Here is a 26,277-nt window from a genome sequence, read left to right as displayed (position 1 = left end):
CCAACACACTATAATGTAATTGTAAGCATTTATTTGTGTGTCTTTCAACAATAATGACTCCTCCTGTAGAGACTGGTGTAGAAACAGTTAACGTAGTAAAACACACTAATATAAAATGTGTCTTTATAGGAGAAGTTATAATTGTTGAATGTTTCTTATGACGGGCTTTAAAACAGGGTGAAGTAAAGTGTCACAACAGTTCAGTTTATCAGAATTCATCCTCACAATAGAGCCGTCCTCACTCAGGTTTCCATCCAAATGAAGCGCACATTTTAACCACATTTTCCCAAAATAATTGTCAAAACAAAATGTGAGTGGTGCTCATTCTGCCGTCGGCTGTGATTTTAACAATTGCAAAGGAATAAATGAGCACCACAATGTGTACCTCGGCTAAATGTTCAAATGTGTTTTGTTTGCTTCATTCGCGCTCGACGCCCTGGAGAGGGGGAGTGGCGTAACTCCATGGAAACCATTATAAATTAGACCGTTTATTTCCGCCATCAACCATGGAGGAAATAACCAGTAATGCTGCTTAGTACTTGTTGTGGAAGATATCCCGGGAAACTAAACGCTGTCTTGTCTTGAGTTCATAACATCATCAGGAGGTGATCGGTACATTTCACTGAGCTGTATTCACTGTCTAGCAAGCTGGTTTACTACAGCTGTATGAACCCAAAATGAACAATTTTGCTGTGATTTAATTGCATTCAACGGACAAAAAGAGATGCCAAAATAACTACATAATGATGCCGATTTGTAAAAAGTCTGAATTTGTGTTTAGTTGTCTCTGCAAGACGACGAGCAAACAACTTGTTTTCTGAATGGAGTTTTGGATCGATTGGTGCTAGGCTATGCTAACATTGTAGCAGCTCCATCAACACTCAAAATAACGTCATACAGGCGTAAATATGTCAGAGCGGCTGCACAAAAAAAGGCGGCGTGCTCAGAAATGAAGATGCTGGGGTGGAGCGTTCTTTTCTCTCGACGGCCTCATACTCTCTCTCCTCATTGGGAAGAATTGAGACGCTATGTGGACACAGGCCCGAACTTTACCAGACGGCTGCATCCAGACTCAAGATGTTCAAGACTCATCTGATTAGAGGTCCAGGTGAGGTCAGAGTGAGTTCATTAAATAGACTCATCTCAACTGGACTCTGGATCCCCTTTAGGTGTCGGTCTAGTCACTCTCTTTCAGAATACAGTTCCATTTATCATTCAATACGGACAAATACACCAAGTGAATGGAGCTTTACATTGACAGTACAAACGCACGGTAGAGTCCTCGTTCTCGAGATGCAACCTGTCCAGAGTTCATTAAAGTCTTTTCAAGACAGCAGGCACTGACAATCACGGGAAAAGTGAAGCAAAAGAGCTGGTGTTCAACCCAACTTTTCATGTCTCCGTCGCTCCTCGGGCTCATGTTAGCATTTCCTTCTGTCCTCCGCCGTCTCCGCTGACTCCGTCCGCCTCGGCTCTCAGCTGCTCCAGGTCCTCCTCGGAGCTGCAGGCGCTGTGCCGCCTCCCCCGGGAGAAGAACCTGCGACGCGATTGGGCGCTGAGGTCCAGGAGGTCGAAGGAATCAGAGGAGAAGAGGCTGTCCTCGCTCACCACGCTGGAGGGACGGCTGCGGCGGCCCTCGGCGCCCCCTGTGGCCCGGAGGAGCTGCTGCAGGGCCTCCGGGAACATCGCGGGCGTTGAGCGGAGCTCATCGGGAAGATCCAGACTGCGAGAGAACTTGCCGTTGCGTTTCAGGATCCCCTTCCTTCTTCTCACCGCCTCTGTGCGCATGGTGGGGCAGTCTTCTGCCGCCGGGAGACAAGAGTGCTGTTTGTGGGAGCACAAATCCCCTGCATCCCCTCCGTCTTTAACCTCAGAGATCCCCACGTCTGAGGTCGAGCCATGACCCGACTCCCCTCCGTACAAGTTCTTCAGTATCCCCTTCTTGGGCATTTTGGACGAGGGTTGACTGAATGTAGAGGGAGGCGGCAGGCTGGTGGACAGCACATCAGCATGTATGTGGGAAAGTGCGTGTGTTCGATGAGGCTGGGGAGCAGCGTTACAAGGTTGGGAGGAGGGGTTTTCTTTAGGAGCGCTGGGAAAGACTGAGTCAAAACTCCTCTGGGGTTTCAGGATACTTTTGGGTTTCTTTCTTTCAACGGTGGAAGTGGAGGAAATCGCAGCGGAGGAGGCAGCTGTCGCACAAACACCAACGCCACAAGCGCCCAATGAAGTCTGGGGAATTGTATTCTCCTTGCGTGACTTCCTCAGGCTTGACATTCCCCCTCGTACCCTTCCTCCTCCTCCTCCTCCTCCTCCTCCTCCTCCTCCTGCACGATCGCTCCTCAAAGGTAAGCTGAAGTAAAAGGGGTGGGGCGAGAGCTGAGGCGGACAGGAGGAGTCTGAGGATGGGCATGCCGGGTCGACGGCCATGTTGCTGGTGGCCGCGACCCGATTCTGCCAGTCGATGTAGCGAGCCAGCAGGGGGGAGGGGCATTCTTGGCGTGGCGGTGAAGGGCAATCACACACACTCTCTTCAAAACCCCAGTTCACCCACCAGTGGTTGGCCACGTCCTCTATCGTAGCCCTCTCGTCCACGCGCACCGCCAACAACCAGTCGATAAGAGCGCAGGCGTCTGGAAGGACAACAGAGTCAGCGGTTATTTATAGTAAGAACAACATGCACGAATAGAAATATAATGTTGATGGAGACGTGGACGTCGTGAAGGGTTACCCGAGGGTGGGTGGGGTCTGCGGTAGCGGCCTTGGCTGATCTGCTCCGTGAGCTTGGCGTGGCTGGCCCCATCGAACGGCATGCTGCTGTACACCAGCGCGTAGAGCAACACCCCCAGCGCCCAGCAGTCCACCTGCAGCAAAACAAAAAACACACGTCATGCACGAGAATACACAAGCAACAAAACTAAAAAACTAATTCTGGCTTTGATTTAATACAATGAGGTGGTGCATTATTTGACTATTTAATAAGTTTGACAAAATTAATCGTGGGCGTATCTGTAAATATAACATTTTATAAAATCTTCCAGACCCATTTACTGTGGTTCAAAATCAGTGCTTTAAAGCTGCAGGAATGAGTCCCAAAACCAGGAAATTAGTTTTCGTACTTCCTGTTCCCTCGTCTCTGACTGAACATGTTGTTTCAATGTGTTTTAGGCTAGATGTGGGAAATAAAGTCTGTGTTTAACACGAGCTGAAGAGATTTTAACGTTTAATTCTCTGATATAAAACATGTCAGTAAAAACCCCTCTGGTGAATTTAGAAGCTTCTACATGTCTCCTCACTAGAACACTCGTCCTCCTTTAGCTTAGCGGTGGAGACGTGAAGTCATGTGACCGTGGTGGAGCTCCTTTATAGCCTAACGTTAGCTTTTTGCTTCTGCTGATTGTATTCACGCTGTCAAAAATGATCGTGAAGATTATCTTGATGAACTAGACGTGAAAGTATCATAAACGTTTGTTTGCCATAACTTTACTTTTCTGGAAAGAAATCCCGTCTGCTTTTTGTCTTGGGAACCAATGCTATGCTAACCTTCTGCGTTGGCCTGCAAAATGATGCCATCCCTGCAGCAATCTGTAGATATCTTTCTATTAAAGAAAAGATCAAATCAACTGTAACGCTAAAGGTGGCGCTCGTAGTGGCGATCCCACAGTTTCACTGTCTACAACTTTACGTTTTTTGGTTGTTGTTTTTTTGTGCATTGTGAAATTTTCTCCCGAGGAAACCAACGAGGCCCAACGTGTGTTGACTCACCTCCGGCCCCTGGTAGGGCAGTCCTTTCACTATCTCTGGGGCCGCGTAGAGAGGACTTCCACAGTACGTCTGCAGCAGAGTGCCCCTCTGGAAATGATTGGAAAGGCCAAAGTCAGCCAGCTGCAGAGAAAGAGAGGACAGAAAATACAGTTTGATTGTAAGTATGTTGTGTCTCTTGTTACTGCTGCTTCTGTGGAAACTAGACAAGTAATACAAGAGGAACCGTCACAACAGACAACATAAAACATACTGTTTAACACTAACATATGTTCCAAAGGTTAGCTGTCCAACACGCGTACCTGTGTGTTTAATTATTTAACGAGATAACATTCTGCACTAATCAGTTAACACTGAACCCTTTATGAATTTCACTCGCTCATTCACTTCAACACACACTGGCTCCTCACGCAATCCAGATTCCTTTTCAGTGAGTCGGTGCTGTAAACTCTCAGCCATGTGGCAAAAGCAATAACAAATTGAAAACAATTCCTTTTAAAGGAGCTAAAAATAGGTATGCCAAGCTTGTGCCATGTCAAAGTGTGAGTGAGGAAAGAGGAGAGGGCCAAAAACATCAGGCTGCTTACGCTCACGCAACGGAACAATCACTCACTCGAGGCTGCGATTCGCAGACATACCGAGGCTCCTCTCTATCGGGAGAGATTATGAACACGAGCGCCAGCCGGCTATCAGCCCCTCTGGTGTTAAAAATACTCAGCGCGACAGCTTTATTTCCGTGGAACAGAGACCTCACAGATGGAAGATGACATTGTGTATACAAGCCAGCTCACTGTTGATGTTACACGTGTGGCGGCAATAATGATGTGTAGACTGAGAATGTGAGTTGGGCCGTTTATACAGCTTTACCTTCTGCAAGCTACCGTGTGTGTGTGTGTGTCTGTGTGTCTGTGTGTGTGTGTGTGTGTGTGTGTGTGTGTGTGTGTGTGTGTGTGTGTGTGTGTGTGTGTGTGTGTGTGTGTGTGTCCTGCAGTATACATTTCATAGAAATAGAATAGGAGTAGAAAAGACATTCCGATTGAAGTCAACATAGCAGGATAGTCAGAGCGGCGGCCATTGTTGTACCGCTGTCATGTGGCTAACTTCCGTAAAAACTTCAGGTTTTCTAGTAACGACTAAACCAGCAGTAGAGTAGAACCGTTAGAGTATAATTAGACAATTGAATGCTTCATCCACACACTCTTAAGACAGTTAATTGCTATCAACAGATGAGTGACAACTTTGTTCGGTGTATTTTATGCAATTAGCAAGCTAGGTAGTAAACTAGCAGGTAGCTGGTTAGTTAGCTCGTTGGCTAACTCCACCATGCTTTATTGCTGTACTGGTTACGGAAAATTCAAGTTTTTTGAACATTAAAGCGTGTAAACATGTTCTTGTAGAAACCCAAAATGCAAGTATGAACCAGGAAATGAGCATAACATGTGACCTTTAATTGCAGCTTAAATACATTTAATAACAAGGATATTCTCCATAGAAATAAAACATTCCCTTTCAAATCAATGTAGCAGGATGGTCAGAGCGGCGGCCATTTTTATGTGCACCGCTGCCCTTACGACCGTTGGTGCAGGCTAACTTCCATATAAACTAAGCTGACTGATGGTTTGACTGTAACGGCTAAAACGAGCAGCAAATTGTACAACCTAATGCTTCATCCACACTCTTGTGACAGCGTAGGAAAGCACATTGCTATCGCCAAATAAGGGACAACTTCGTTTGGCAAATATTCTGTAACCGGTGTAGCATTAAAGCATGGTGGAATTAACAAACTAGCTAAGTAGCTAGCGGACAGCTGGCTAGTTACCTAGCTTGCTAACTCCACCATGCATTAATGCTACACTGGTTACAGAAAATGAGACGAGCTATCACGCTAACTATCAAGCTATTCGCTTCCTCAGCTGCTCCCTTTCCAGCAAACTGCGACGTCACTTTACGGCCCCCACTGACGTGTTTTGTCACCATAACAAAGAACAAGAGAGAGATAAACAACTTTGTTTAATACACGTGTTATTGAAAACATATACACACGTGAAATACTGAATAAATAAGATCAAATAAATGCATTCAGGCAGAGTTAACAGGCTCTTGTTTGTTACAGTAAAGCAAACAGAATGTACGCCAGCCTTTCTTATTAGATTCATTGTTATAAATAGGCTACAATTATCTTGAATTAAATCATAATCTGTCTGTGACTTCAAAAGGGACAAAGACAAACATTGTGTCATAGCTGTGCCTGTCTTCTTTAAAGGGCCTCTGCACATCGTGTTTCCTCTTGATGGACAGACGGAGCCAACTTATATTAAAACCCTCCTAACGGAGGATTGCCACTGGATTCCCGGCATTTCCCCTCGGCCGTGCACAGCTCCCTCCGGAGAGCGATACCCAAATAAGGCAAAAATGACCCCTTGGGTTCTTTCATAAGACCTGGCAGTATGTTGGTGCTGGTTCAGTGTGCGTGGATGAACAACACATTCAAATGACTGTGGTCTGAAAGTGAGCCAATGTATGTTCTGAATGTGCACTTTGTTTGCATTTTATTTTTGGAGCTGGTGAGATAATCCATTACCAGCAGCACTGTGTGAAGCTGCTAAAGGTGCCTTCATGTTCCACAACAGAAGCAATCGGGGGTCTACGGATGATCCATGTATTTAACGCTCGGGCCAACAATGCTTTTGTCAGAAGACTTTTCTATTTTTCATCCAGGGACAAAGATATTGTCTCATTTATTTTTCCTAAAACATGCATCATCGTCACGGTTTTGTTCTCGTGAAAGCGACATGAAGGCTCAGTGTGCGTGGATCTTACCTTTACGTTGAAATCTTGATCTAAAAGGATGTTCTCCAGCTTGAGGTCTCGATGCACAACGCCGTTCTGCAAGAGAGCGGAGAACACATGAGGTCCTGTGCTGCTCCTCCCTCCAGTTAACAGTTCGATGTTTCCTCTCTGCATGCAAACATTAAGACTGAAGTTTATAATATAAACCCAGCCTGGATTGCACGTAGCGTTTGCCTTTCATTTATAATTTTATCACCGTTAACGTTCCACTCGGGCCTTGTGTTGCGGGGCCGTGTCCCTAACGTGCCCTGAGAAAGAATGTTTAATGAAGTGCTTTGTTTGGGTTGATTCGTCTGATGGCATGAAGCACCTGAGGGCCCACGAGAGGCCACAGAGTCGAGACAGCTGTGGAGCCCAGTGAGGAAGACTACACCGAAGGTTCGATGGGAGGAAAAGCTCTGCAGGATCACTATCACTTAGATAAGAGTTTCCCCGACGTTGAATACGTAGTAAAGTTTGTGGACTATCGTTTTGAAGCCTCTAGTTTGGTGTTTTGGCCATCATCATCTTGGATTAAGCCCATCGCCACCTGGGATTCTTTCGACAATTACCATATGTGGACTGAGGAGGAGTGACGTAGAGACGCCGTATACGTCTCTGAGACCTGTCACTCACTGTGTAGCCCCGCCCCTAAAGCATCCCCTGCTTTATGGTCTGTTTGACTCTAAATGGACCATCATTTACTAAATGAACATCATGCTGTATTGAAGAAGACTTGAAACTAGAGATTGAGACCATAAACTCATGTTTACAATGTTTTACATGGAAGTGTAAACCATTTCAAACCATTGGTGGAGCTTGTAAGGGGCCGTTTACCTTTTTTTGCGCCCTCATATCCATTGATGCTAATGTAGACGTGCAGAAGACGCGCTCAAGCGTTCACAAGCGCCTGTTTTTCAGGGTTAGCCGGCTGCGCCTCCAGATGTCCAACTTTTGGAACGCTGCAGACCGCACACACCGCATGTCATGCGACGAGGAACAACCAGAGCTGGAAGATATCTTTTCTTTCTTCCGTAAATGTCGGATAAGCGGATCTTTATTATCCGTCCCACGGAATATTTCACTAGATTAACCCTTTAAGTCCAACGACGTCACAACAACCGGTTTAAAGGTCAGACAAACGGTCCCAAACAAATCAAGCAGCAAAGCTCCTGTGAGGGATTTATGCTGCTGGAAATTAATTTATCTTAGTGTAGATTAGTCAGCGAGGCTTACTGCTAAATTACCGCAGCTTCATCATCATCATCGTCATCGAAACACGCAGGTTTAGGTTGCTTAGTTACCACAGGACCCACCCAAGCACCTCAAACCGATGGAAGCGTTATTAAACACATGTGAACGGCCCCGAATGGTTCTGTGTCTTTGGTAGGTCATAAGAAGAGGCAATCGTTATAGATAACTGATAAATAACTGTGACCACCCAGAAGCGCTGCAGGGAGACTTTAAACTGCTGCCGTGAGTTTCTCTTAAAGCCAGCGCCTAATGAGCCTCCGTCCTCTCTTCAGTTAATGACATCCTCCACTTCAGCGGAGGAAATGAACCCTTGACCTGAGACAATGTTTTGTGCACAGTATGTACAGTATGTAAGCCTGTGTGTGTGTGTGTGTGTGTGTGTGTGTGTGTGTGTGTGAGGCACAGAAAGTAAAGCAGAAGGCAAAACAATGTGGTTAACCACGTTATTATTCTTTGCTACATTTAAATGAACAGATTCGGAGAATAGCAACAAAAAATACCAAAGAAAATGACTGAATTATTTTCATTCTTCTTTTGAAGCCTCAACCCCCCCCCCCCCCCCCCCACGTGCCCTGCATACCTCAGAGGCACATTCAATAATTCATTCATGCTGGAACATTCATGTCTATTTCGGGACAATACTTGAGGGCATTTAAGGAGCACAGAATCCACCTCCCCGTGTACCACAGGAGCTGAATAATCTCTGGCTTCTTCTTGAATCCCTCACATTACATTCAAGATGCTAAAGTAAGAATGATATGAAAAACAAAAAAATGTCTTTCATATCCGGCTCAGCTGACTGCGAGGCACAGATTCTCACTTCTACTGTACTGAAATCTGTTGATTTTATGTACACAACAATGAAAAAATGCAAGGAGACAAACAAGCAGGGTCTTACAGAGGTGTGGAGGGCGGGAGGACGGCAACGTGTTTGATAAATGTGTCAGTGTGTGACTGTAAAAAAAGACAATCCAGGCTTAACGCGCTCTTAACCCAGAGAGATCTGAGAACGCAAGTCAAGTTTTCCTGCAGTATTAGGATTAGGATTTAGTGGATTTAACAGAACTGTGTTCACTTGTGCACGGTTATTTAACCGCAAGCATGCGATTCAGCACGCGCCTCCACGTGGTTCCTGAATTTATGCTGAAATCCAAGTGGTCTATTTGCAGGAAACACGTGTGTATCTACAGTGTGTGTGTGTGTGTGTGTGTGTGTGTGTGTGTGTGTGCAAACCTTGTGGCAGTAGTGGACAGCAGAGGTGATTTGTCTGAAGATGCTTCTGGCTTCCGATTCAGGCAGTCGCCTCCTCTCCTGGATGTAGTCGTACAGCTCTCCCCTGCTGGCGAACTCCATCACAATCACGATCTTATCCCGGCTCTCAAACACTGCGCAGGAAACAGTCACCGGTCGGTATTCATGCAAATGTCTTTATATGAGTTGAGCATCTATTTAAACCAAGAAGGAACCAGAAATCGTGCACACTGTTGGGTCACTTGATGAAGAAAGGGGTTTTCAGGAGTTCTTTGTGAGACTAAGGGTTCCATTAAGAACCATTTTCATCCAAAGAACACTCTTTTGGAAGAAAGAGTTCTTCAAGGATTGTTGAAAACATTGCTGATGCACTGCAGCACATTAGTCCTTTAGGGTTCTAGATAAAACCCGATGAATATAAAAGGGTTCTCTGTAGAACCCCCTGGTTGGATTCTCAACGAAACCCTTGAAAGGGTTCTTGGTAGAAGAGTAAGTTCTTTTTAGTACCCTTAAAAGGTGGAAAGGTTTTGGATGGAACCTCCAGAGAGGGTTCTGGGTGGAACCAATGGACCCAGAAGGGTTTTACCATAGAACCTCTCATAGAGGGCTCTGGGTGGAGCCTTTCACAGTATAACTGATTATTAATTTAACTTTCTTTGGAACATTCAGAGTCTAAAAATCTGTCTGGTGATGCGACTAAATAATGATTGACAGTTGGTCTGGAGGTCACATTGTCTCGGTTTGGTTGTGTTTGCAGACTCACCCTCGTGGAAGCGTATGATGTTGGAGTGCTTCAGCGAGGCCGTGATCTCGATCTCTCTCTGGATGTGAATTCTGTCCAGGTCGTCTGTGATGTGCTCTTTGCGGATCGACTTGATCGCCACCTGAGAACGAAGACGCACAAGTTAAAGTTACTGTGAGGAACTTTTAACTGGTTCTGAACCAGTCTCAGTGTAGTCCTGATCCTCTATCAGACCTCCATCAGTAAAGAGACCACCAGAGAGAAGATGGTCCGTTTCTATAGAGTTATTCTTGATGCTCGTCATCGGAGAACCAGAACCAGGACTGAGAGGAGCAGACTGTCAGACCTGCTGCAGTAACATGAGAGGTTTTCTAAAGAGACTCTGGTGCTCAGAGACACTACAGCTTTAGTCCACAGGGGGCGACAGAACCAACACTAAATGAAAGTTCCTTGTCGTAACTTTTCCCCCTTCACCTCCCTCACAACTCAAGTCATTCAAAACGGTGGATAAACAATGATAAAAGCACAGTTCATGTATTACTTCCATAAAGCCATGCATGGAAACAAAGACATACGTAGTGTTGATACAATGATACGCTCACTCTGTGGGTATTAGAGGTGATTACGTGGGTTTTAAGGGCTGGATGTGTGAGAGCAGATCCTCTGTGATCTGAGCACGCTCAGAGGCAGAAGGTTGACAGCTGCACTGTTCACACTCTGTTTCATTAATCCCAAACACTCACGGTACCCCCATGTAACCCCCCCCCACCACCCAACACACACACATATATACACCAAAACAAACAACATGAGCCCCTAAACCTCTTTGGATAGAGTTACTGTCACCAGACCGGCTCCAGACAGAGACAGAGACTAATAAACAGACATCAGGGTGTCCCCTTTAGAAATACTATCAGCTAAAAGAAGGACAACTAAGCTTTGATATAATGTGCAGATGAGGCTACAGGACTACTTTGTAATGGTTGACATTAAGCTGTCCCCTGATTGACTAATATCTCTTGAGTTGATTATTCATTGTTCATATACTCTATATAATTCTGTCAAACCATATAATGTCCCTGATGGCGAGCAGGGGTCACAACTCCAGCATTCTCAGCTGCTGGGAAAAAAAGAAAAACGTCTACGAGACATCGGAGGATACAGTTCACACGCTCCATCAACCTCAGTGGTTATGCAACACAAACACACTCCGGGGAACTCTCGGGACTGAGCTGACCTTCTACAACGGATGTGACGCTGACCGGCGAAGGAGAATATTCCACGTTTTTTTTGGGAACAAGTGCTGAAGTGGGGATTTTCCTCACATCAGCAGACATTCCAGTCCAGACTGATGGACAGGGGTCCTGGGCGCTCGGTCAAGAGATTAGGCTGCAGATATTCAGTGGTTGGGGAGCTATCATCAGGGGTTTGCTCGCACGCTCGTGAATGTTTTCTGACCTAAATACCTGATGGCTGGGAAAGGAAGGGAAGGGGAGAGTATGAAATAAGCTGCATGGAAGAAGAAGGCGGCAGCTAACAGGACAGGTGAAAGGAATGGACAAAGTATGAAGTATGCAGAAGATTGTATTTTACTGTCCATCTAAGCTGTGGCTGGGCATTAAGGCCAGATCAGTAGAGCACAGAGAGGAGAGACACACACTGGGCATTGTTCAGCCCTCAGGGCACTAAGAGCGTTTAAAGGGGCACGTGTGTGCAGAGGAAGTGTGTGTCTGTGTGCGTGAACGATCTCACCCTTGTGCATGCGTCACAATATGACCTCTAAAGTATCCTTCTAACTAACAATGTCTCATTGTTCATCCAAATAATGTGCTGCGTGTGCGCTATCAGCCAACAAATGCTAAAGTGTAACAGGATGGATGTAGGGAAACATAAGTAGCTGTGTGTGTGTGTGTGTGTGTGTGTGTGTGTGTGTGTGTGTGTGTGTGTGTGTGTGTGAGTGTCATGCAGACGTAATCGGATATTCTTTTGCTTTATGAGAGAATGTGTGCAGTGGAGGAGCATGTTGTAATGGTACAGCCAAACCAGATGTGTAGCTAGTTGGCTAGCGTGTCCATATCTCCAGAGCACGCTAGTTAAGTTAGCTTGCCCGTCTTCCCAGATTTCCTTTTTGTTTTTCAGGTTCATCTGGTTCTTTTCTTCGCCATCGTCTCTGAAGAAACGGTGCCTGTGCGCACACGAGATTAAACGCACCGACGCACACAATATCACGAATCCAACAAGTATTATAACATCTATTTATTTTGGGGAGCGTGTTTTGCTGTCTTGCTTTGTTTATATGTTTAAAAATGTTGCCAAAAGCCAAGAACTGGTGGCCAAATTTGTGAAAATGGTTGCAAAGGGAAACTGGCAACCTGGCTCCCCCTTACTGTCGAGCTCCGGTTCAGATTAGTGACCCTGCATACCATAACGTTATCATCCTGTCCTTCCATTTCATCCTGTACATTAGTCACCAACAACTCAGAGACAATCTCAAGTCAACTCTTCACCGTAACGTCAAACCTACTTTCTCCTCCTCCTCCTCCTCCTCCTCCTCCTCCTCTCTTTCCTGCTCGTCTCTAAAACGGTCTCCTCCTCAAACAACAGCCCCCTGGTCTTGTTTCCAAAAATAATGTCTGTTTTGTTTCAAAGAATCCTTGGTATGTGCTGGCTACCGGCTCAAAGAATTCAGCATTTTCCCCTTGTCCCCCCCCCCCCCCCAAACACACACACACACACACACACACACACACACACACACACACACACACTCCTCTCTCTGTATATTCGTCCTGCTGTCCGTCCTTTACTCCCTTCTCTCAGAGTTAAAGTGGAATAAAGTCGGTCTCACTTCCACAATGTGGTTGCTAAATAAAAGAAGATTATATTACAGCATGTTTGTTTACTATAAAGACACGAGAAGAGGGATTTGAGGGTTTATCTGTGTCTTTGTGGGATTAAAATCTGACTGCAGACATTGAACCCACGCTCTGTTTTTAACCTGGATACAGAAACATATGATACTATGACTCTGCATATGTGTGTGTGTGTGTGTGTGTGTGTGTGTGTGTGTGTGTGTGTGTGTGTGTGTGTGTGTGTGTGTGTGTTCCGGTAAAGAGGGTCCGTCTCCTCCTGGAGGAGACCTATTGTAGTAATTGTATCCCCTTGTTTAAGTGCTGAGTGAGTCAGACCAAAGGCATCTCAGCCTGGCAGCACAGGAAGCAAGAACTGGGTCCGGCATCAGCACAAACACACACACACACACACACACACACACACACACACACACCTATGGACACACACACACACACACACACACACACACAGGATCTTAACTTCACGTCAAAATTGATATTTAATATTCTTGGAGCAGCAATAAATCTGTGTGCACAAACAAGGTTAAGAGATCAAACATTTTCACAAACAGGTTCATGCACATTAACCATCATGATGTGCATATTAAACACACATATATATATATGTGTATTTAAAGAGAGCATCCTCCAGGCACACAGCTTCATGATGTTCTCCAACACTCACCGTCCTCAGGCTCGCTCTCTCCACCGCCTTCTTCACTTTGCCGTACGTGCCTCTCCCCAGAGTCTCCATCACCTCGTAGCGGTGTTTCAGGTTGTGCTTGTGCTGATGCTTCTTCACCTCCATCGCCGCCTCCGCGCTGTCCGGCCTCGGGGACTCCTCCGTGGACGCCGCGTCCCGCAGGCAGCCGAGCTCGGAGCGGTCGCTGGTGCTCATCGCGCCTCTGCTGTCCGCCTCGCGTCTGCCCATCCTCTCTTGCGCACCACCTGTCAGAAGGAGCAGCCTTTCACCTGGACTGGAACCCCCCTCATCCCCCCCACATTACTTTGATGACTGCGCAAGCTGCCGGTAAAGTTAGAGACCCAGCAGGTGCGCATATAGATTCGTTATCAAAGCCACGAACCAGTCGACACATCCAGAGAAGCCATCGGGTGCATTGGAGCAGCGCTCCTCTTTCACCCTCCCCAGCAGCGATGTGAGGAACCACATGGTCCGGAGCGATGGGCGGAGCCTCCTCATTCCCAAGAAAGAAAAAGCGCTCATAGACAACATCCTGGCGCGTCACAGTTACCGGGATCGTTGTGGTTCTCGGGAGGCTGCTTGTATCTGACGGGGATGAAGGCATGTGAGGAATGTGATGCGGGGCAGACACTCAGCCTGAATCCAAGGCTTCAGTCAGACATGTTTGAGGATGTGAGCTCAGAAAGAAATATAAATCCTGGAGGACTTTGAAGTGGTGGTGGTTGGTGAGGATGCAGTGTTACATTCATTTGGTTTATTCAGGATATAAAAGGTGGCTGATCTAAGGCAACTCAACAGGTAAACCTGTCTATTTATTACCCCACATATGACTTTATATGCAAAAAGGCTATTATAAAGTAGGATTACAGGACCACTGAGATGTCAGTGTAACAGTCAGTGAATCATTTATTTGTGCTTTACCGATCAGTAATACACTTTAATAAGGATGAAAAGCAAGTAACGTCCAATTTACTAGAATTCATTTTTGGTTTGTAGGTGAACTGTAAGTTCTCTTGATTCATTCATTATTAAAGATACTCTGCATCATTCCTTCAGATGGTAGGATGCTCAAAAAGTCACTTCTTTAAAAAACTCCGGTAGACTTTACTCCTTTATATCTTTACAGAAACGATTGTTGTTTGACGACATATAAATGCTATTGATCCAGTAGAGGACCTTTGAAAATAAATAGTTTGACATTTTGGGGAATATGCTTATTTGTGTTCTTGCTGACAGTTAAGAGAAGATCGACACCACTCTCATATCTGTCTGTTCAATGTGAAGCTGGAGCCGGAGATGGTTAGCTTAGCTTAGCTTAGCACAAAGACTGGAAACAGAGGGAAACAGATAGCCAACGAATTAGCATATTCCCCCAAAATGGTCATTTCAAATGCAGAATATGTTTTGTTTGGTGATGATGTGATCCATGAAGCAAAGCTGGAGGAAGTGTGTGACATCAGAGGCTGCAGGTTGCATCCCGTTACCTGGCAACAGACAAGACTGGTTTCTTCTAACCATGACCACGAGTAGTTTATAAACTAAACCAATCTCACAGCTGTGGAGGATGAGGATACCTTCACATGAATAGTATACTTTCCTAACACAAAGCACTTTGTTGTGAAGGTATGAGGATTTGTTGATGGGACGTTATAGACTAACATCCTTATAGACTAGAAGTCCAGTATAGTCAAGGTTTTGATAAAGCTGCATGAGGGTTAAGAGGACAGAAGCTCTTTTCCCACAGACCCTGACTCTGAGCATTGTTGTTGAATTAGGGAGCGATGAGGTCTCGAGGATTGAGGTTCGCCACCAGACAGACGTCATAGCTGTCATGCACGGCTGCTCGTCTTTCCACCACCGTCCACACATTGTCTGCAGGGTCCAGTTCCAAAATCTCCTTGGTGATGATCTCATGACGGCCTGCAGTCGTGAGAGAAAGTATGCAAGTTATGGCAGACCAAAATCTAATATCCAGAGACACTGGCTCATCAGTGAGATTACTTAAAGGAACAGTGTGCACCTTAGAATGAGACGTTCATATCTACACATATATACTAAATATAATATATTAAAGTCGTACGTTTATGAGAAAGAAAATGTGGATATTGACAGAGATTAAAGTGTCAATTTACAAGAGAAAACTCACCAATATGCAAGATTATAAAATCATAAATTTACAATAAAAAACTAAGGATGTATTTTTCTCTCAGAATATTACCCTTTCCAACCGCTCAGTAATTTATTGATTTTCCTACAATAGCCCTAATATATAATTTTACCTACAAGTTTAGCACATGGTAGAAGTTTCACTTGGTTGTAATCTGCGGCCTCACCACTAGAGGCCGCCAGATCCTGTGCATGACACCTTTCACTTTGACGGAGACACAAAGTGTCCCTTGTTTTTGTGCAACGGCTATTTCACCACGAAGTCAAACGTATGAGGGACACGTTCTCTAAGAGACAAGACAAGGTGTGATAATAAGAATACAAATAAATCAGTGACTAACTGACCGGCCCCCTTGTAGTATCCACAGAGGTAGAGCTTGCCCTCCACCGCTCCCGCGTTAGAGGCGTTGGTTCGGAGGGTGAGCAAAGACGTGGGCAGGGCCGGTCCAGCCCTCCAGGTGTCCGTCTCTGGGTTATAGATCTCCACAGAGCTCAGACAGCAACGTGACTGTCCACAGTCCTCTCCATCACACCCTATACCACCTGAAGAACACACACACACACACACACACACACACACACACACACACACACACACACACACACACACACACACACACACACACACACACACACACACACACACACACACACATCATCGGGCTCCATTCGCTCTCATATAGAACAAATACTCAGGACTACAGTCTCATAGTCTGACCTAGTATGTAGATTTCTCCGTTGAGGACCGCCGTGCCGCAGCCGTACCTGGAGTACTTCATCCTGGCTCGCTCGGTCCACCTGTCCTTACCGGGGTCAAACTGAAAGAGGCGGTTACTCAGCTTGTCGGGCTCATCGTCCGGCTGGTGCTGAGGGAGGGAGAGAGAGAGAGAGAGAGAGAGAGAGAGAGAGAGAGAGAGACGGAAAATTGGAGAAATGAGACACAGCAGAGGGGAAACAGTGACGGACGGCTTTACATCATTTAGTTGCTCTAAAGTCACTCTGTGTAGCATCTTTGTATGACTATACCACATTTGTATCAGTTTTTGTGATTAGCAATTAAACTAAAAGAGATGAAACAGAAAAGAAAGTATTCTGAGCATGAATTATTCTCCCAGTGCTGCCCCACTAGAGGGCGCCACAGTATCTCCAAATCTACACACAGTTTACAGCCCATGAAAGGTATTTATCTCCAACATGACACATTTATTTATAAATGTACGAGGAAGTTAAATAAATACTACTGAGCCGAGTTTTTAGTTGTTAAACTTAAAATATAACAAATAAGCGTCATGAGGAGGCGTGTGGATCGATCACAGCAGATTGGCAACATAAGCAACACCACTCACAGTGTCATTCAAATATTGCTAACAATGCTGAATTGCTTGTAATATTTTATATTATACTATGTGTAGAGTTAGATTACAGAGGTGGTTGTGTCGGATTGTTTGAGACTATTGTGATCCAAACATTTCCAATAACTCCAATAAAAAATAAAAATATTCACAGGTTTGTAGTTTCTTAGGGGGGGCTCAGCTTTTCTGAGATACAAGTAGAGGCTTAAAGGAGCAGTTACTGACGTGCAGGGTGTTTGTACCGGGCCTGTGTACCTGCGGTGTCCAGCCCCCCATCACATACAGGTGCTCCTTCAGGCTGACGGTGCAGTGGCAGGCTAAGGGGAGAGGCAGAGGGGCGAAGCTGAGCCAGCTGCCTCCTCTCCTCAGCGACCATCTCTCCACGCTGCCCGTGACCACGTAGTGACCACGCACTTTCACCTGGCCTCCTATCATGTACAGGTTGTCGCCCAGTAGCCCTAAAGCGTGCATGTCCCTGTGTGCCGCGGAGCACAGCGCCGCCCAGCTGTTCTTCTCCGAATGATCGTACCTGGAACACGGGTGCAAAGATCTCATTTTGACAACCTCAGAGAAGATGAATCCCGGCTCCCCCTGTGATCTTTGGCGCCCCCCCGAGGTGGGCCCGGGCCTCAGGTTGGGACCCACTGCTTTAGAGGACAGTACATTCATTTCCTGGAGACTTAAACTAACCTTAAACCAAGTATTCACCCAAAAACATTATGATTTCTGTTATGGGGATGTGAATTTTGTGCACATTGTGACTGTGTAATCAGATTTAAGTCATTAGTAATACACACACACACACACACACACACACACACACACACACACACACCTGTAGAAATCCACCCTCTTCGTCCTGTGTTGGTCCTCCGTCTCTACGGCCACAACTATGTTGTTGTCTCGCGTCACGGCCCCGGCTGTGATCTGGCCCGTACCTCCGCAGGCCCTCAGTGGAGAGGGGACGTAGTAAGTCCTTCTACCGTGGGGAGCAAAGCAAAAACTGAGGTCAGCCAGTCCTCCACGGCGGGCGGGCACTCCCTCCTTGTTCACCCCTCCCAAGCAGAGCAGCAGGTCAGTGGTCTCCATGCCGTAACGGAGGGCCGGCCTGGAGGTCTGGAGGGCCGAGGCCATCGTCCCGAAGCACTCGGCACCCCGAAGCAAAACCTGGAGGATTAACGTTCAGGCCTGATAATCTACTCTCTGTTTGATAAATGTGGATACTTGTGTGACCTTTCCTTTCTCACCGGGTGTGTCCTCCTGGCTTTACGGAGGAATCCAGGGTCCACAAGTTCCAGCCGGACGTGCCCGAGTAACTCCACAGCCTGGGCTTCGCTCTGCGAGTCGCCCCGTCTCCTCTCCGCCCAGCGCAGCACCAGCTCCAGCACCACCTCCTCCTGCGATATGTTGAGGTCATCGGAACCCAGCAGGTCAGCCAGACTTTGTCCATCCAGCTCCAGCACTTCTTCTTCCTCACAAACCTGGAGACAGCAGGGAGTAAAAGACAGACAGAAAAACAAGTAAAGAGAAACAGTTTGTAGTAGCAAAGAGTGGTGAAGTCAAAAGCTGCCAAAGAAATATACTGTAAACACCTGAGCCTGACTCTGCAAAACAAAAAGGATTTCTGCCACCTAGTGGCCTCATTAAGCAGCAGAAAACACTTCATTTTACTCTCGTTGGCTACGTAGCTCTTCTTCTTTCTTTTTTATTATTAAACAGAAAACTGATGAGAAAAGAGACAAAAGAGACAGCGGTGTATCACACAAGACAACAATATTATGTATTATATATATATATATATTTATTAAGTGTCTTGAAGCTCTTCTGTTTGTCAAATCAGAGTATTTTCACATTTTGCTCAACATCCTTCAGGAAAACAATAAAATATATAGATTTGTATTGTTAAATATATATAGTGATATATTTAACACGAAAATATATAGATTTTTAAATATTTCTTATTTATTTTCAAATATTATAAGAAAATATTTGTCCTGTTTTCTTGTTTTTTTGTAAAAAAAAAAAAATGTAAAGCCTTTAGAAAATATGATTTCTGACAAATCAGCAAAAGTAAAAACTGTTTCTGAATATTCATCTCAAAAAGAGCAGTTTGTGTTTTTAAAATATCTGTCAGTACTGATTGGCAGCATCATATATCTACATTATTATTTTGGGGATGTGAGAAGCGAACTCTCTGGGTTGTATTCTGAGCCTTTGAAGCAGAAATATTCTGCATTTATGTTCATAAATCATAATAATCATGATGGATGGAAGCATGAATCTATTGATGGAGCCAGGAATAATTAGTTATGGTTGTAAATAGGAGAATATGTGGAACTATTGATATTGAACCTGTGCAAAGTGTTGGCAGAGATATCTCAGAGCGCAGTCGGCCAGACCGGCGGCCCCCAGGCCTCTGGCCCAGTGGTACAGGCCGACACAGTTGGAAGGGTCCAAACGGGCCTCCATGTGGCTCTGACACAACCTGAAGGAGCAACAACAAGGTGGTGATGGGAACAAGATATCATCAATACTTCAATACAAAACCCAGTACACTTCTGTTAGTTTGAGGAGCTGCAACATTTATTTCTGCACAAACTACAACTTCCACTGTTCGCTTGAGAACCTCACAGCCTCACTTCCCACCACACAAACACTGGCTCTGCTGTTCTCTAAATGACCTCACATACTCTGACAACAACTGGCTCTAGAGCGGGACGTTCACCTTTCAGCGTCAAGGTTTCAACAGGCTGCAATCTGCAACCTCACCACTAGAGGACGCCAGATCCTACACACTGCACCTTTAATAAAGATGAAGACGGTTCCACGTTTAGTGGACTAAAGATCACGTCCCAGTCTCTTTCCCCCACCTGAAGGCTCCGTCTACATGGAGCAGGAAGGCAGCAGCAGCCACGCTCTGGATGTTGTCGTTGGAGAGGCGGAGCTCTGCTCGGTACATGTAGTCCAGCAGCAGCTGCAGGCTCTGGGCGGGTGTGTCTCTAAGAGGTACCTCTCCCCCCCGGGTCTCCTTCAGACCACATGTAAACATGGCCTGGACACAGCGATTCACAAATCAGCATCGACAGATTTTTTGCTTTGTTCTGCAGAACACATGCTGTGCGCCGGCATTCTTCACCTGGAAGTAAGGGCTGAACGCAGACAGCACCACCTTGTGGCAAGCGAAGGGGAGCCCCTCCGCCAGCAGCACCACGTCAGTGAGCTCCTCGGCCGCTCTCATCTTCTCCAGCTGCCGGAGCAGAAGCGATCCATGCTCCTCCGCCTGAGCCGAGACCAGCGGGGCATCATCCATGGACTCCTCTGTCTGGATGTTGGTGCCTCGTGGCAGACTAATGCCAAACACGCTTAATAAGAGAGAAAAGTACAAGAAGCACAGAGGCGTCAGCGGCACATTGTACCGAGGCGTTCGGACCACATCCAGTGGGTCAAAACATGAAACTGGGGGTGTTGTGAGATGATTAATGGAGGGAAAAACAAAACCAAAAAACTCATAGTAAGCTGACAGACAGAAAGATTTGTGTAATTTGTAGTTTGAATGAAAATGTGAATACAGCAGCCTGATAGAAATACTGCATGAACAGAACAAGTTAAATAGATTGGGCACGGACACATTTTTTAATTTTCTTGTCTTCTAATGAATCACTGCAGCGTATTTAACTCTAGTAGGTAAGTTTACACGCTGTATTGAAGAAGACTTGAAACTAGAGATTGAGACCATAAACTCATGTTTACAATGTTTACTGAGGTAATAAGTCATTTTCTCATAGACTTCTATACAATCTGAGGAGTCAACCAAGTTTTAAGACACTTCTGCATCGGCTTCACTCTGCAGAACCGGAGGTTGCCGCCTGCTCTCAAAGCTCCTCAAAGTTCTCAATTTTCTCCAACCATCCGCGTAGTTATAAAATGTCGGACTCTCGCAACCGTCGCAGATCCGTCAAGCATAAATCCCGCTGAGAGTGTACGGTCACTGTATTATAAATACAAATGAACGCACAAACATTGTTCTTGTGGGGACAAGCGGCAGAAAGACTATGTATTAAGTATCTTTAACTGGTTCCACCTCTGAGCAGCGGGCCCAACCAACTCCCACATATAGGGACGATATAAACACAAGCAGCTCAGAGTATGAAGGGTAGCATGTTAGCATGACTTTAGCTAAACACATGCAGAAAACAGCCGTCATACCCGAGGTGTCCCGAGGTTCTCCAGAGTCAGGATTCAGAAGTTTCTGAGCTGATGTCAGCTGTGATATCTCAAAACTGCTCTTTACAGACTGGTGTATTCTTGTTTGCTGGCAGGTCTTCTGTTCTGTGCTAGTTGTTGCCTCACAGTGAGTGAGACAGCATGCTCACTGGTCAAAAGGTTTAAAATAGACCAGCATGTGTTTGTGGCGCTGGTTGGGTTTCTAAAAGTGTCTGAGCAAAACAGTCTGCTGTCATCTGTTGTTTTACAAAAGTGTGGATTTCATCTAAAAGAAGAATTAGAGGCGTAACATTTACATAGAACATTTTAGAAGATGAACAGATGACTCCACCTTCACAGAACCCACACAGTACCACGGATACAGCAATCAGTGTTCCACAAATAATTCATCTAATCAGCACACTTTCAAACACACCTGAAGTTGCAGTAAGCGTATAAAGCAGATTTTATGGTTATAGTAGTTGTTTGCTACTGATTGCGACTCAGCAGCGCCAGAAACCTTTGTTAAAGAGTAACTGAACCTCAGAGCTTTGGCCGCCTCGACTCTGGAGATTGAAGGCAGGAGGGAGCTAAGACACGGCATGTCGCGCCCATCGTCCACTCACTTTCTCTGCTCAGTGGAGCATCAATGATCACAGCACAGCAACAAGGCAAGTTCATTTGTACAGCACATTTCAACAACAAGGTAATTCAAAGTGCTTCACAAAAACCATTAAAAGCATCAAAACAAGGCAAAAGAAAAAGATTTAAAAACAATTAAGAACTTTGATTGAAACATTAAAAACAGTCATTAAAACATTAAAAAACTAAAATAAAAGTTGCAGTGCAGTTTCAGAAATAAAATACAGTAGTAAAATGCAGAATAAAGGGAATTGGTTAATATCCTTGAATCTGCAGCCACGATGTCCAGGCTTAGCTTCCATCTGGACTCTCCTCTCTGGGGCAGTTTGGTGACGTTTGGTCTGTCTGGCTGGTCGGCCGTGGAGCGGTGATCGTCTCAAAGTTTGCTCAATGTGCTTTACTACGCTGTAACAGCATAGTGAGTGTCTAGACACATTATTTTACACTTTTATGGGCTGGCTAATGAGCTAGATAGCTTGCTAATTGCACCAGGATTGTCATGGCACAGTTAAAGAACATAAAAAGCATCAAATAAAATGCTGGTCTTGGTCCATGTTACCTCAACATTTAGCTGGAATTTTACTGTTTGGAACTAACCATTCATGATAGCTGTCACCCTCTCAATTAGCTTATTTTAATCGCTAATGCTAATGGTTGGCGCTAATCGCAAGTATACTGACCACTGTTATGGTTATGGTGAGGTAAGTGCTGTAAAGGGGCTGTTACAGTGACAATACAATACAATCTCATAAATATTTGTAAATTTGAGATTAGATGCAAGACTGGGATATGTGTATGCTAGTGATTAGCATTAGTGCTTACAATTAGCATAAGGGGTTCACAGGCTAATTGAAAGGGTAGCTAAGAGGACTCTCCTCAGAGGGCGTGGTCATGACAAGTCTGCCCTTCTCACACCTCGTTGAACGAAACACAGATTGTGTAATATTTGCATAACGTGTTTTTATTTTATTTTGCTAACAGATGCTGGATCTTGCGAGAATTGCTGAAAACAAAGTCAGTTTTCTCCTGATTTTTTGTGTTCGAAAAATGTCATTTTAGTGTCAGAATGTTGAACCCCAATATTTACTACGGTGACAATAGAGTTAAAGAATCACAATCTGTGTTCACGTTCACGCCTCCCGTTGGCCGTTAAAAGGATTTGCGGCTGGCCTCCTAAAGGGACCGGACAGAGGACGGAACCCACGCTCAGCGGGCCGACCAACTGATGATAACAGAGGATTACGAAGCATGTTTTCATGCACACAAGAAATGTTCTGAACACACCTGATTCCATCAACGGCACCACTAAATACCAATGTGCATGGTGGTTTTGGGGTTAAGTTACTCCTTAAAAACAGCAGCAATGTGTAAACATGTCCCATTATAGACTCTGCTGCAGGTCCAACAGGTCGCAGGTGATAGCAGGTGAGTCTGCTTCCTGGACAGGTCATTGGACGGCCACAAATCTCAAAGTGTAGTGTTATTTCAGGCTAATTTGTTTTCCACAGACCGTTGAGCACATTACACAACGCCGCGAGCAGAACAATGTGGTCCTTACAATCTGCAGGCAGATTAATCAGTGACGCCTGGTGTGTGAGTGAACTTTCCTCCACATGTGAGATGTGTTTGCCGACGTGTGTCAGGGACGGTTATTGTCACGCTGCTGCCTCCGATTCAGCACTTTAGGAAGGCCTCGGTGTGAAGAGCTGGAATTTACTGATGAAGGGAAAGTGGCTAAAGTTGATAGAAGATGGCTAATTTAAATAAAATACCTGCAAAATGAATGACATTCCCGTAAACTTCAGCTGTAATTTATGTTTAATGCTAATTGACCCTTTGCTAAGCCCCGCCCCTTGAACACAGACTGGCCAATCATATCCTAGCATCGTCCAGCTCCTATCGATATGTACGTTTCTAAAACGTTACGTTTATATGTAAAAACCTGTGGAGCTAACATTAGCAGAGTACGTTAGCACACCATTAATAGCGTTAGCACTTCTATGCTACGCTAGCTACTCAAGGTGTACTGCTTCTCTCAGAAATATCTTTTTCCAAAAACTAGATAATATTTCTGCAGGAAGTGCAGTTAGTGACAGTGTGGGCTCCGCGGTGACGTAGCTCTGACAGCTTGACGGAGTAGCAGTCGGGGGGGCGGGACTTAGCCAAGTGTCGATGAGCTATTCTTAGCATGCTAAGACCCTAAATGGTGAACATGGTAAAATATGTGCTAAACATGAAAGCACAGAAATGTTTTCATGTTGACGTTAGCCTTTAGCTCAAAATCTGAGCCTTGTTATGTATTTTCTCATCTGTCTCGTCTCCTTCAATCCTTCTTTATTTTTCCCCAACTAGATAGATAGATAGTTAGATACTGTATTCATCTACAAAGGAAATCTACAAAGGAAATCTTTTTTAGAAACTAAGAGAACAAACTGACTTTGCCCTTCCGGCCATGAGGAAATATACAATCCTCAACAGGTTAACAAACACCTCACCTCCTAATCCCAGCAGTTCAATGATTTATCTCACTATTTACCTATTGATAAGAGTTAATACAGGAAGTGGGAAACACAATCCTATATTTAAGTCTCACAGGGAGATAACAACTACAAGATAACAGTGAGTTTATTTTTCTGAATATTTGTCTTTGCTCAGCTCACTTATTCTGTTTTTGATCCTGTGCAGCACTTACATCTGTTAGTTTTGTTTCTTTCATAGTGTTTTTGTTGTTTTTGTTGACTGTTCACTCTCGTCTCAGAGCAACAATGATGAGGCATCTTCATCTCACACTCGGCCCTCTCTTTTATTGTCTTATATATATATATTCATACGTCTCTTTCTACTTTGCTCATTTTTGTTTTGGGTTGGTTTTATTCCGCTATAAATCAATACATACATGACATACATATGCAGAATATGTGAGGACACAAATCCCATGAAATCGCCAAAACCAGTAATGTGTTAGTCCACGTCTGGTTTCTACTGAAGGTGTAAATCTCGTGCACGAATATGTTGTTTCATTCAGTGATTCTCTCAAACAGATGGGCACTGTAGAGAGGAGTAAATACTGGATTTGTTGGGGACTATTCTCAGTGACGGATTCATTTAAATTCTCTCTGTAATCCTGTAAATCCACATATTTGTGTTTAGGATAAAAAGATAAACACAAAAATAAGAGTTCACATTGGTTTCAGGCTTCAGGATATTTTTTGTTTCAACAAACAACTAGCTTCCCACAAACGACATCACACACTATAAATAAGAATGCATGAATAAGTTAGGAGTCCAAAAACATAGTATTTGTGTGGTATTAGCACAAATACAAATGTGACCAAATTTACTGGAATAAAGAGACCTCGCCAAGACACTGACGATGACGAGGATCATTATGCCTTTTGTAAATGTAATAACATTTATCTGTGATGCATTCAAACACCTGCAGATATTCTGGTGTCTTCACACTTTTTAATAGTTTGACTTATTTGACTAAACCGAGGTCTGTCACTAACAATCCCTCTGGTTATCCTTCAATCTAGTGATCCTTGGTCATGAAGACGTTCCTCAGTATTAACAGCACACATTTACATTGGCGACAGGGTTAATATGTGCCTGTCCCGTCCAACGCTCATCCATTACTGTTAGTCATTTCAGGAAACATCATCATTAGAAAATATAAAAACCAGGAGAGGCTCAGAAATAAAAAGACTGTTGGTGCCGTTAGAGAGAGTTTATCTTATAATAATTAAAATAAAATACAGCTAGATAACTCTATCGTCCGCTGACATGCGCGTCTTGTTTAGACTTCAACCCTTCCTCGTCAGTAAAAACATAAAACCATGTGGAAAACATGTCAGTGATATGACAAAGAAGGGACTGTGTGTGCAGCTATTTAACACTGTTAGGGTGCAATAAAAGGAAATAAGTGATGCTGGAAAGTGAAAGAAAAAATAATTGACTTAATAAACCCCCCAAAAAAATGTGCTCCCATAGAACAGCAAAGCATTGTGTGTTCCGTTTTTTTTTAAATATATAAATCAGCAAGCTATTTTAATTTTAAATTGCTCATAAGAAACAGTGGAATCAGTTAATTCTGCTCGTCTCAAACCTGCTCCTCTTCACACAGGATGAATAACTCAAAATCAATAATGACAAAGAGACCCCACTAAACGTTAACCAGCTCAACATTCACATCAAGTGGATGATTGGAAGGAGACCTGTGAGGAGTCTGACTGAATTTGTGTTATAAGGTTCCCTGTTTCAAAGGTAAATTGGCTTTTATTGAACAAGCTTTAAAGCTGGAGTGATACATCAGGCCCTTTTAAAATATAGAGCGTATATATAGAGAGACTCTTACTCTAGGAAGATCAAATACTGTAACTCACCCATTGGTTTGTGGTCGTTTTGAAGCATCGAGTTTGGTTTTTCTTCTTGGTTTTTGGCGCACAGGGGAAAAGGTTTGCCTTCAGGACTTCCAACAGCAAACTCCTCAGTTTTTGGCCGTCGCCAACTTGGTTTTTGGCC

General features: G+C 44.6%; 2 protein-coding genes across 2 annotated transcripts; both read right to left on the bottom strand.

The window, feature by feature from the left end:
• Nucleotides 1-1,114: 1,114 nt before the first annotated feature.
• LOC306713336 (NUAK family SNF1-like kinase 1) lies at nt 1,115-13,621 on the bottom strand (the record flags this gene model as incomplete). Its single annotated transcript, XM_079182999.1, has 7 exons — nt 1,115-2,633; nt 2,732-2,864; nt 3,766-3,885; nt 6,583-6,648; nt 9,079-9,230; nt 9,860-9,980; nt 13,376-13,621. 7 exons carry the CDS (start codon nt 13,619-13,621, stop codon nt 1,417-1,419), a joined length of 2,055 nt encoding a protein of 684 aa, XP_079039125.1. The 3' UTR covers nt 1,115-1,416.
• A 681-nt stretch (nt 13,622-14,302) lies between these two features.
• LOC306711452 (kelch repeat and BTB domain-containing protein 12-like) lies at nt 14,303-21,259 on the bottom strand. Its single transcript, XM_079180411.1, has 10 exons — nt 21,118-21,259; nt 20,048-20,273; nt 19,782-19,963; nt 19,264-19,396; nt 18,159-18,392; nt 17,747-18,078; nt 17,167-17,440; nt 16,278-16,425; nt 15,905-16,102; nt 14,303-15,313 (listed from the first exon to the last, which is right to left on the bottom strand). Exons 2-10 carry the CDS (start codon nt 20,219-20,221, stop codon nt 15,165-15,167), a joined length of 1,824 nt encoding a protein of 607 aa, XP_079036537.1. The 5' UTR covers nt 20,222-20,273; nt 21,118-21,259; the 3' UTR covers nt 14,303-15,164.
• Between the last annotated feature and the right edge of the window lie 5,018 nt (nt 21,260-26,277).

This window comes from Pholis gunnellus (genome assembly GCF_910591455.1).
Source record: "Pholis gunnellus genome assembly, chromosome: 2".
Classification (NCBI taxonomy): domain Eukaryota; kingdom Metazoa; phylum Chordata; class Actinopteri; order Perciformes; family Pholidae; genus Pholis; species Pholis gunnellus.
Note: the sequence above shows the minus strand (reverse complement) of the source record. Positions and strands in the feature narration are given on the sequence as shown.

What these genes read in the sequence shown, in the direction of transcription:
- LOC306711452 (XM_079180411.1), bottom strand. Translation starts at nt 20,221, where the DNA reads ATGGATGATGCCCCGCTGGTCTCGGCTCAGGCGGAGGAGCATGGATCG. An exon ending in CATGTAGACGGAGCCTTCAG is followed by an intron (nt 19,397 to 19,781) that starts GTGGGGGAAAGA and finishes TTGCTCCTTCAG; the next exon opens with GTTGTGTCAGAGCCACATGG. An exon ending in TGGGGGGCTGGACACCGCAG is followed by an intron (nt 16,426 to 17,166) that starts GTACACAGGCCC and finishes TCCCTCCCTCAG; the next exon opens with CACCAGCCGGACGATGAGCC.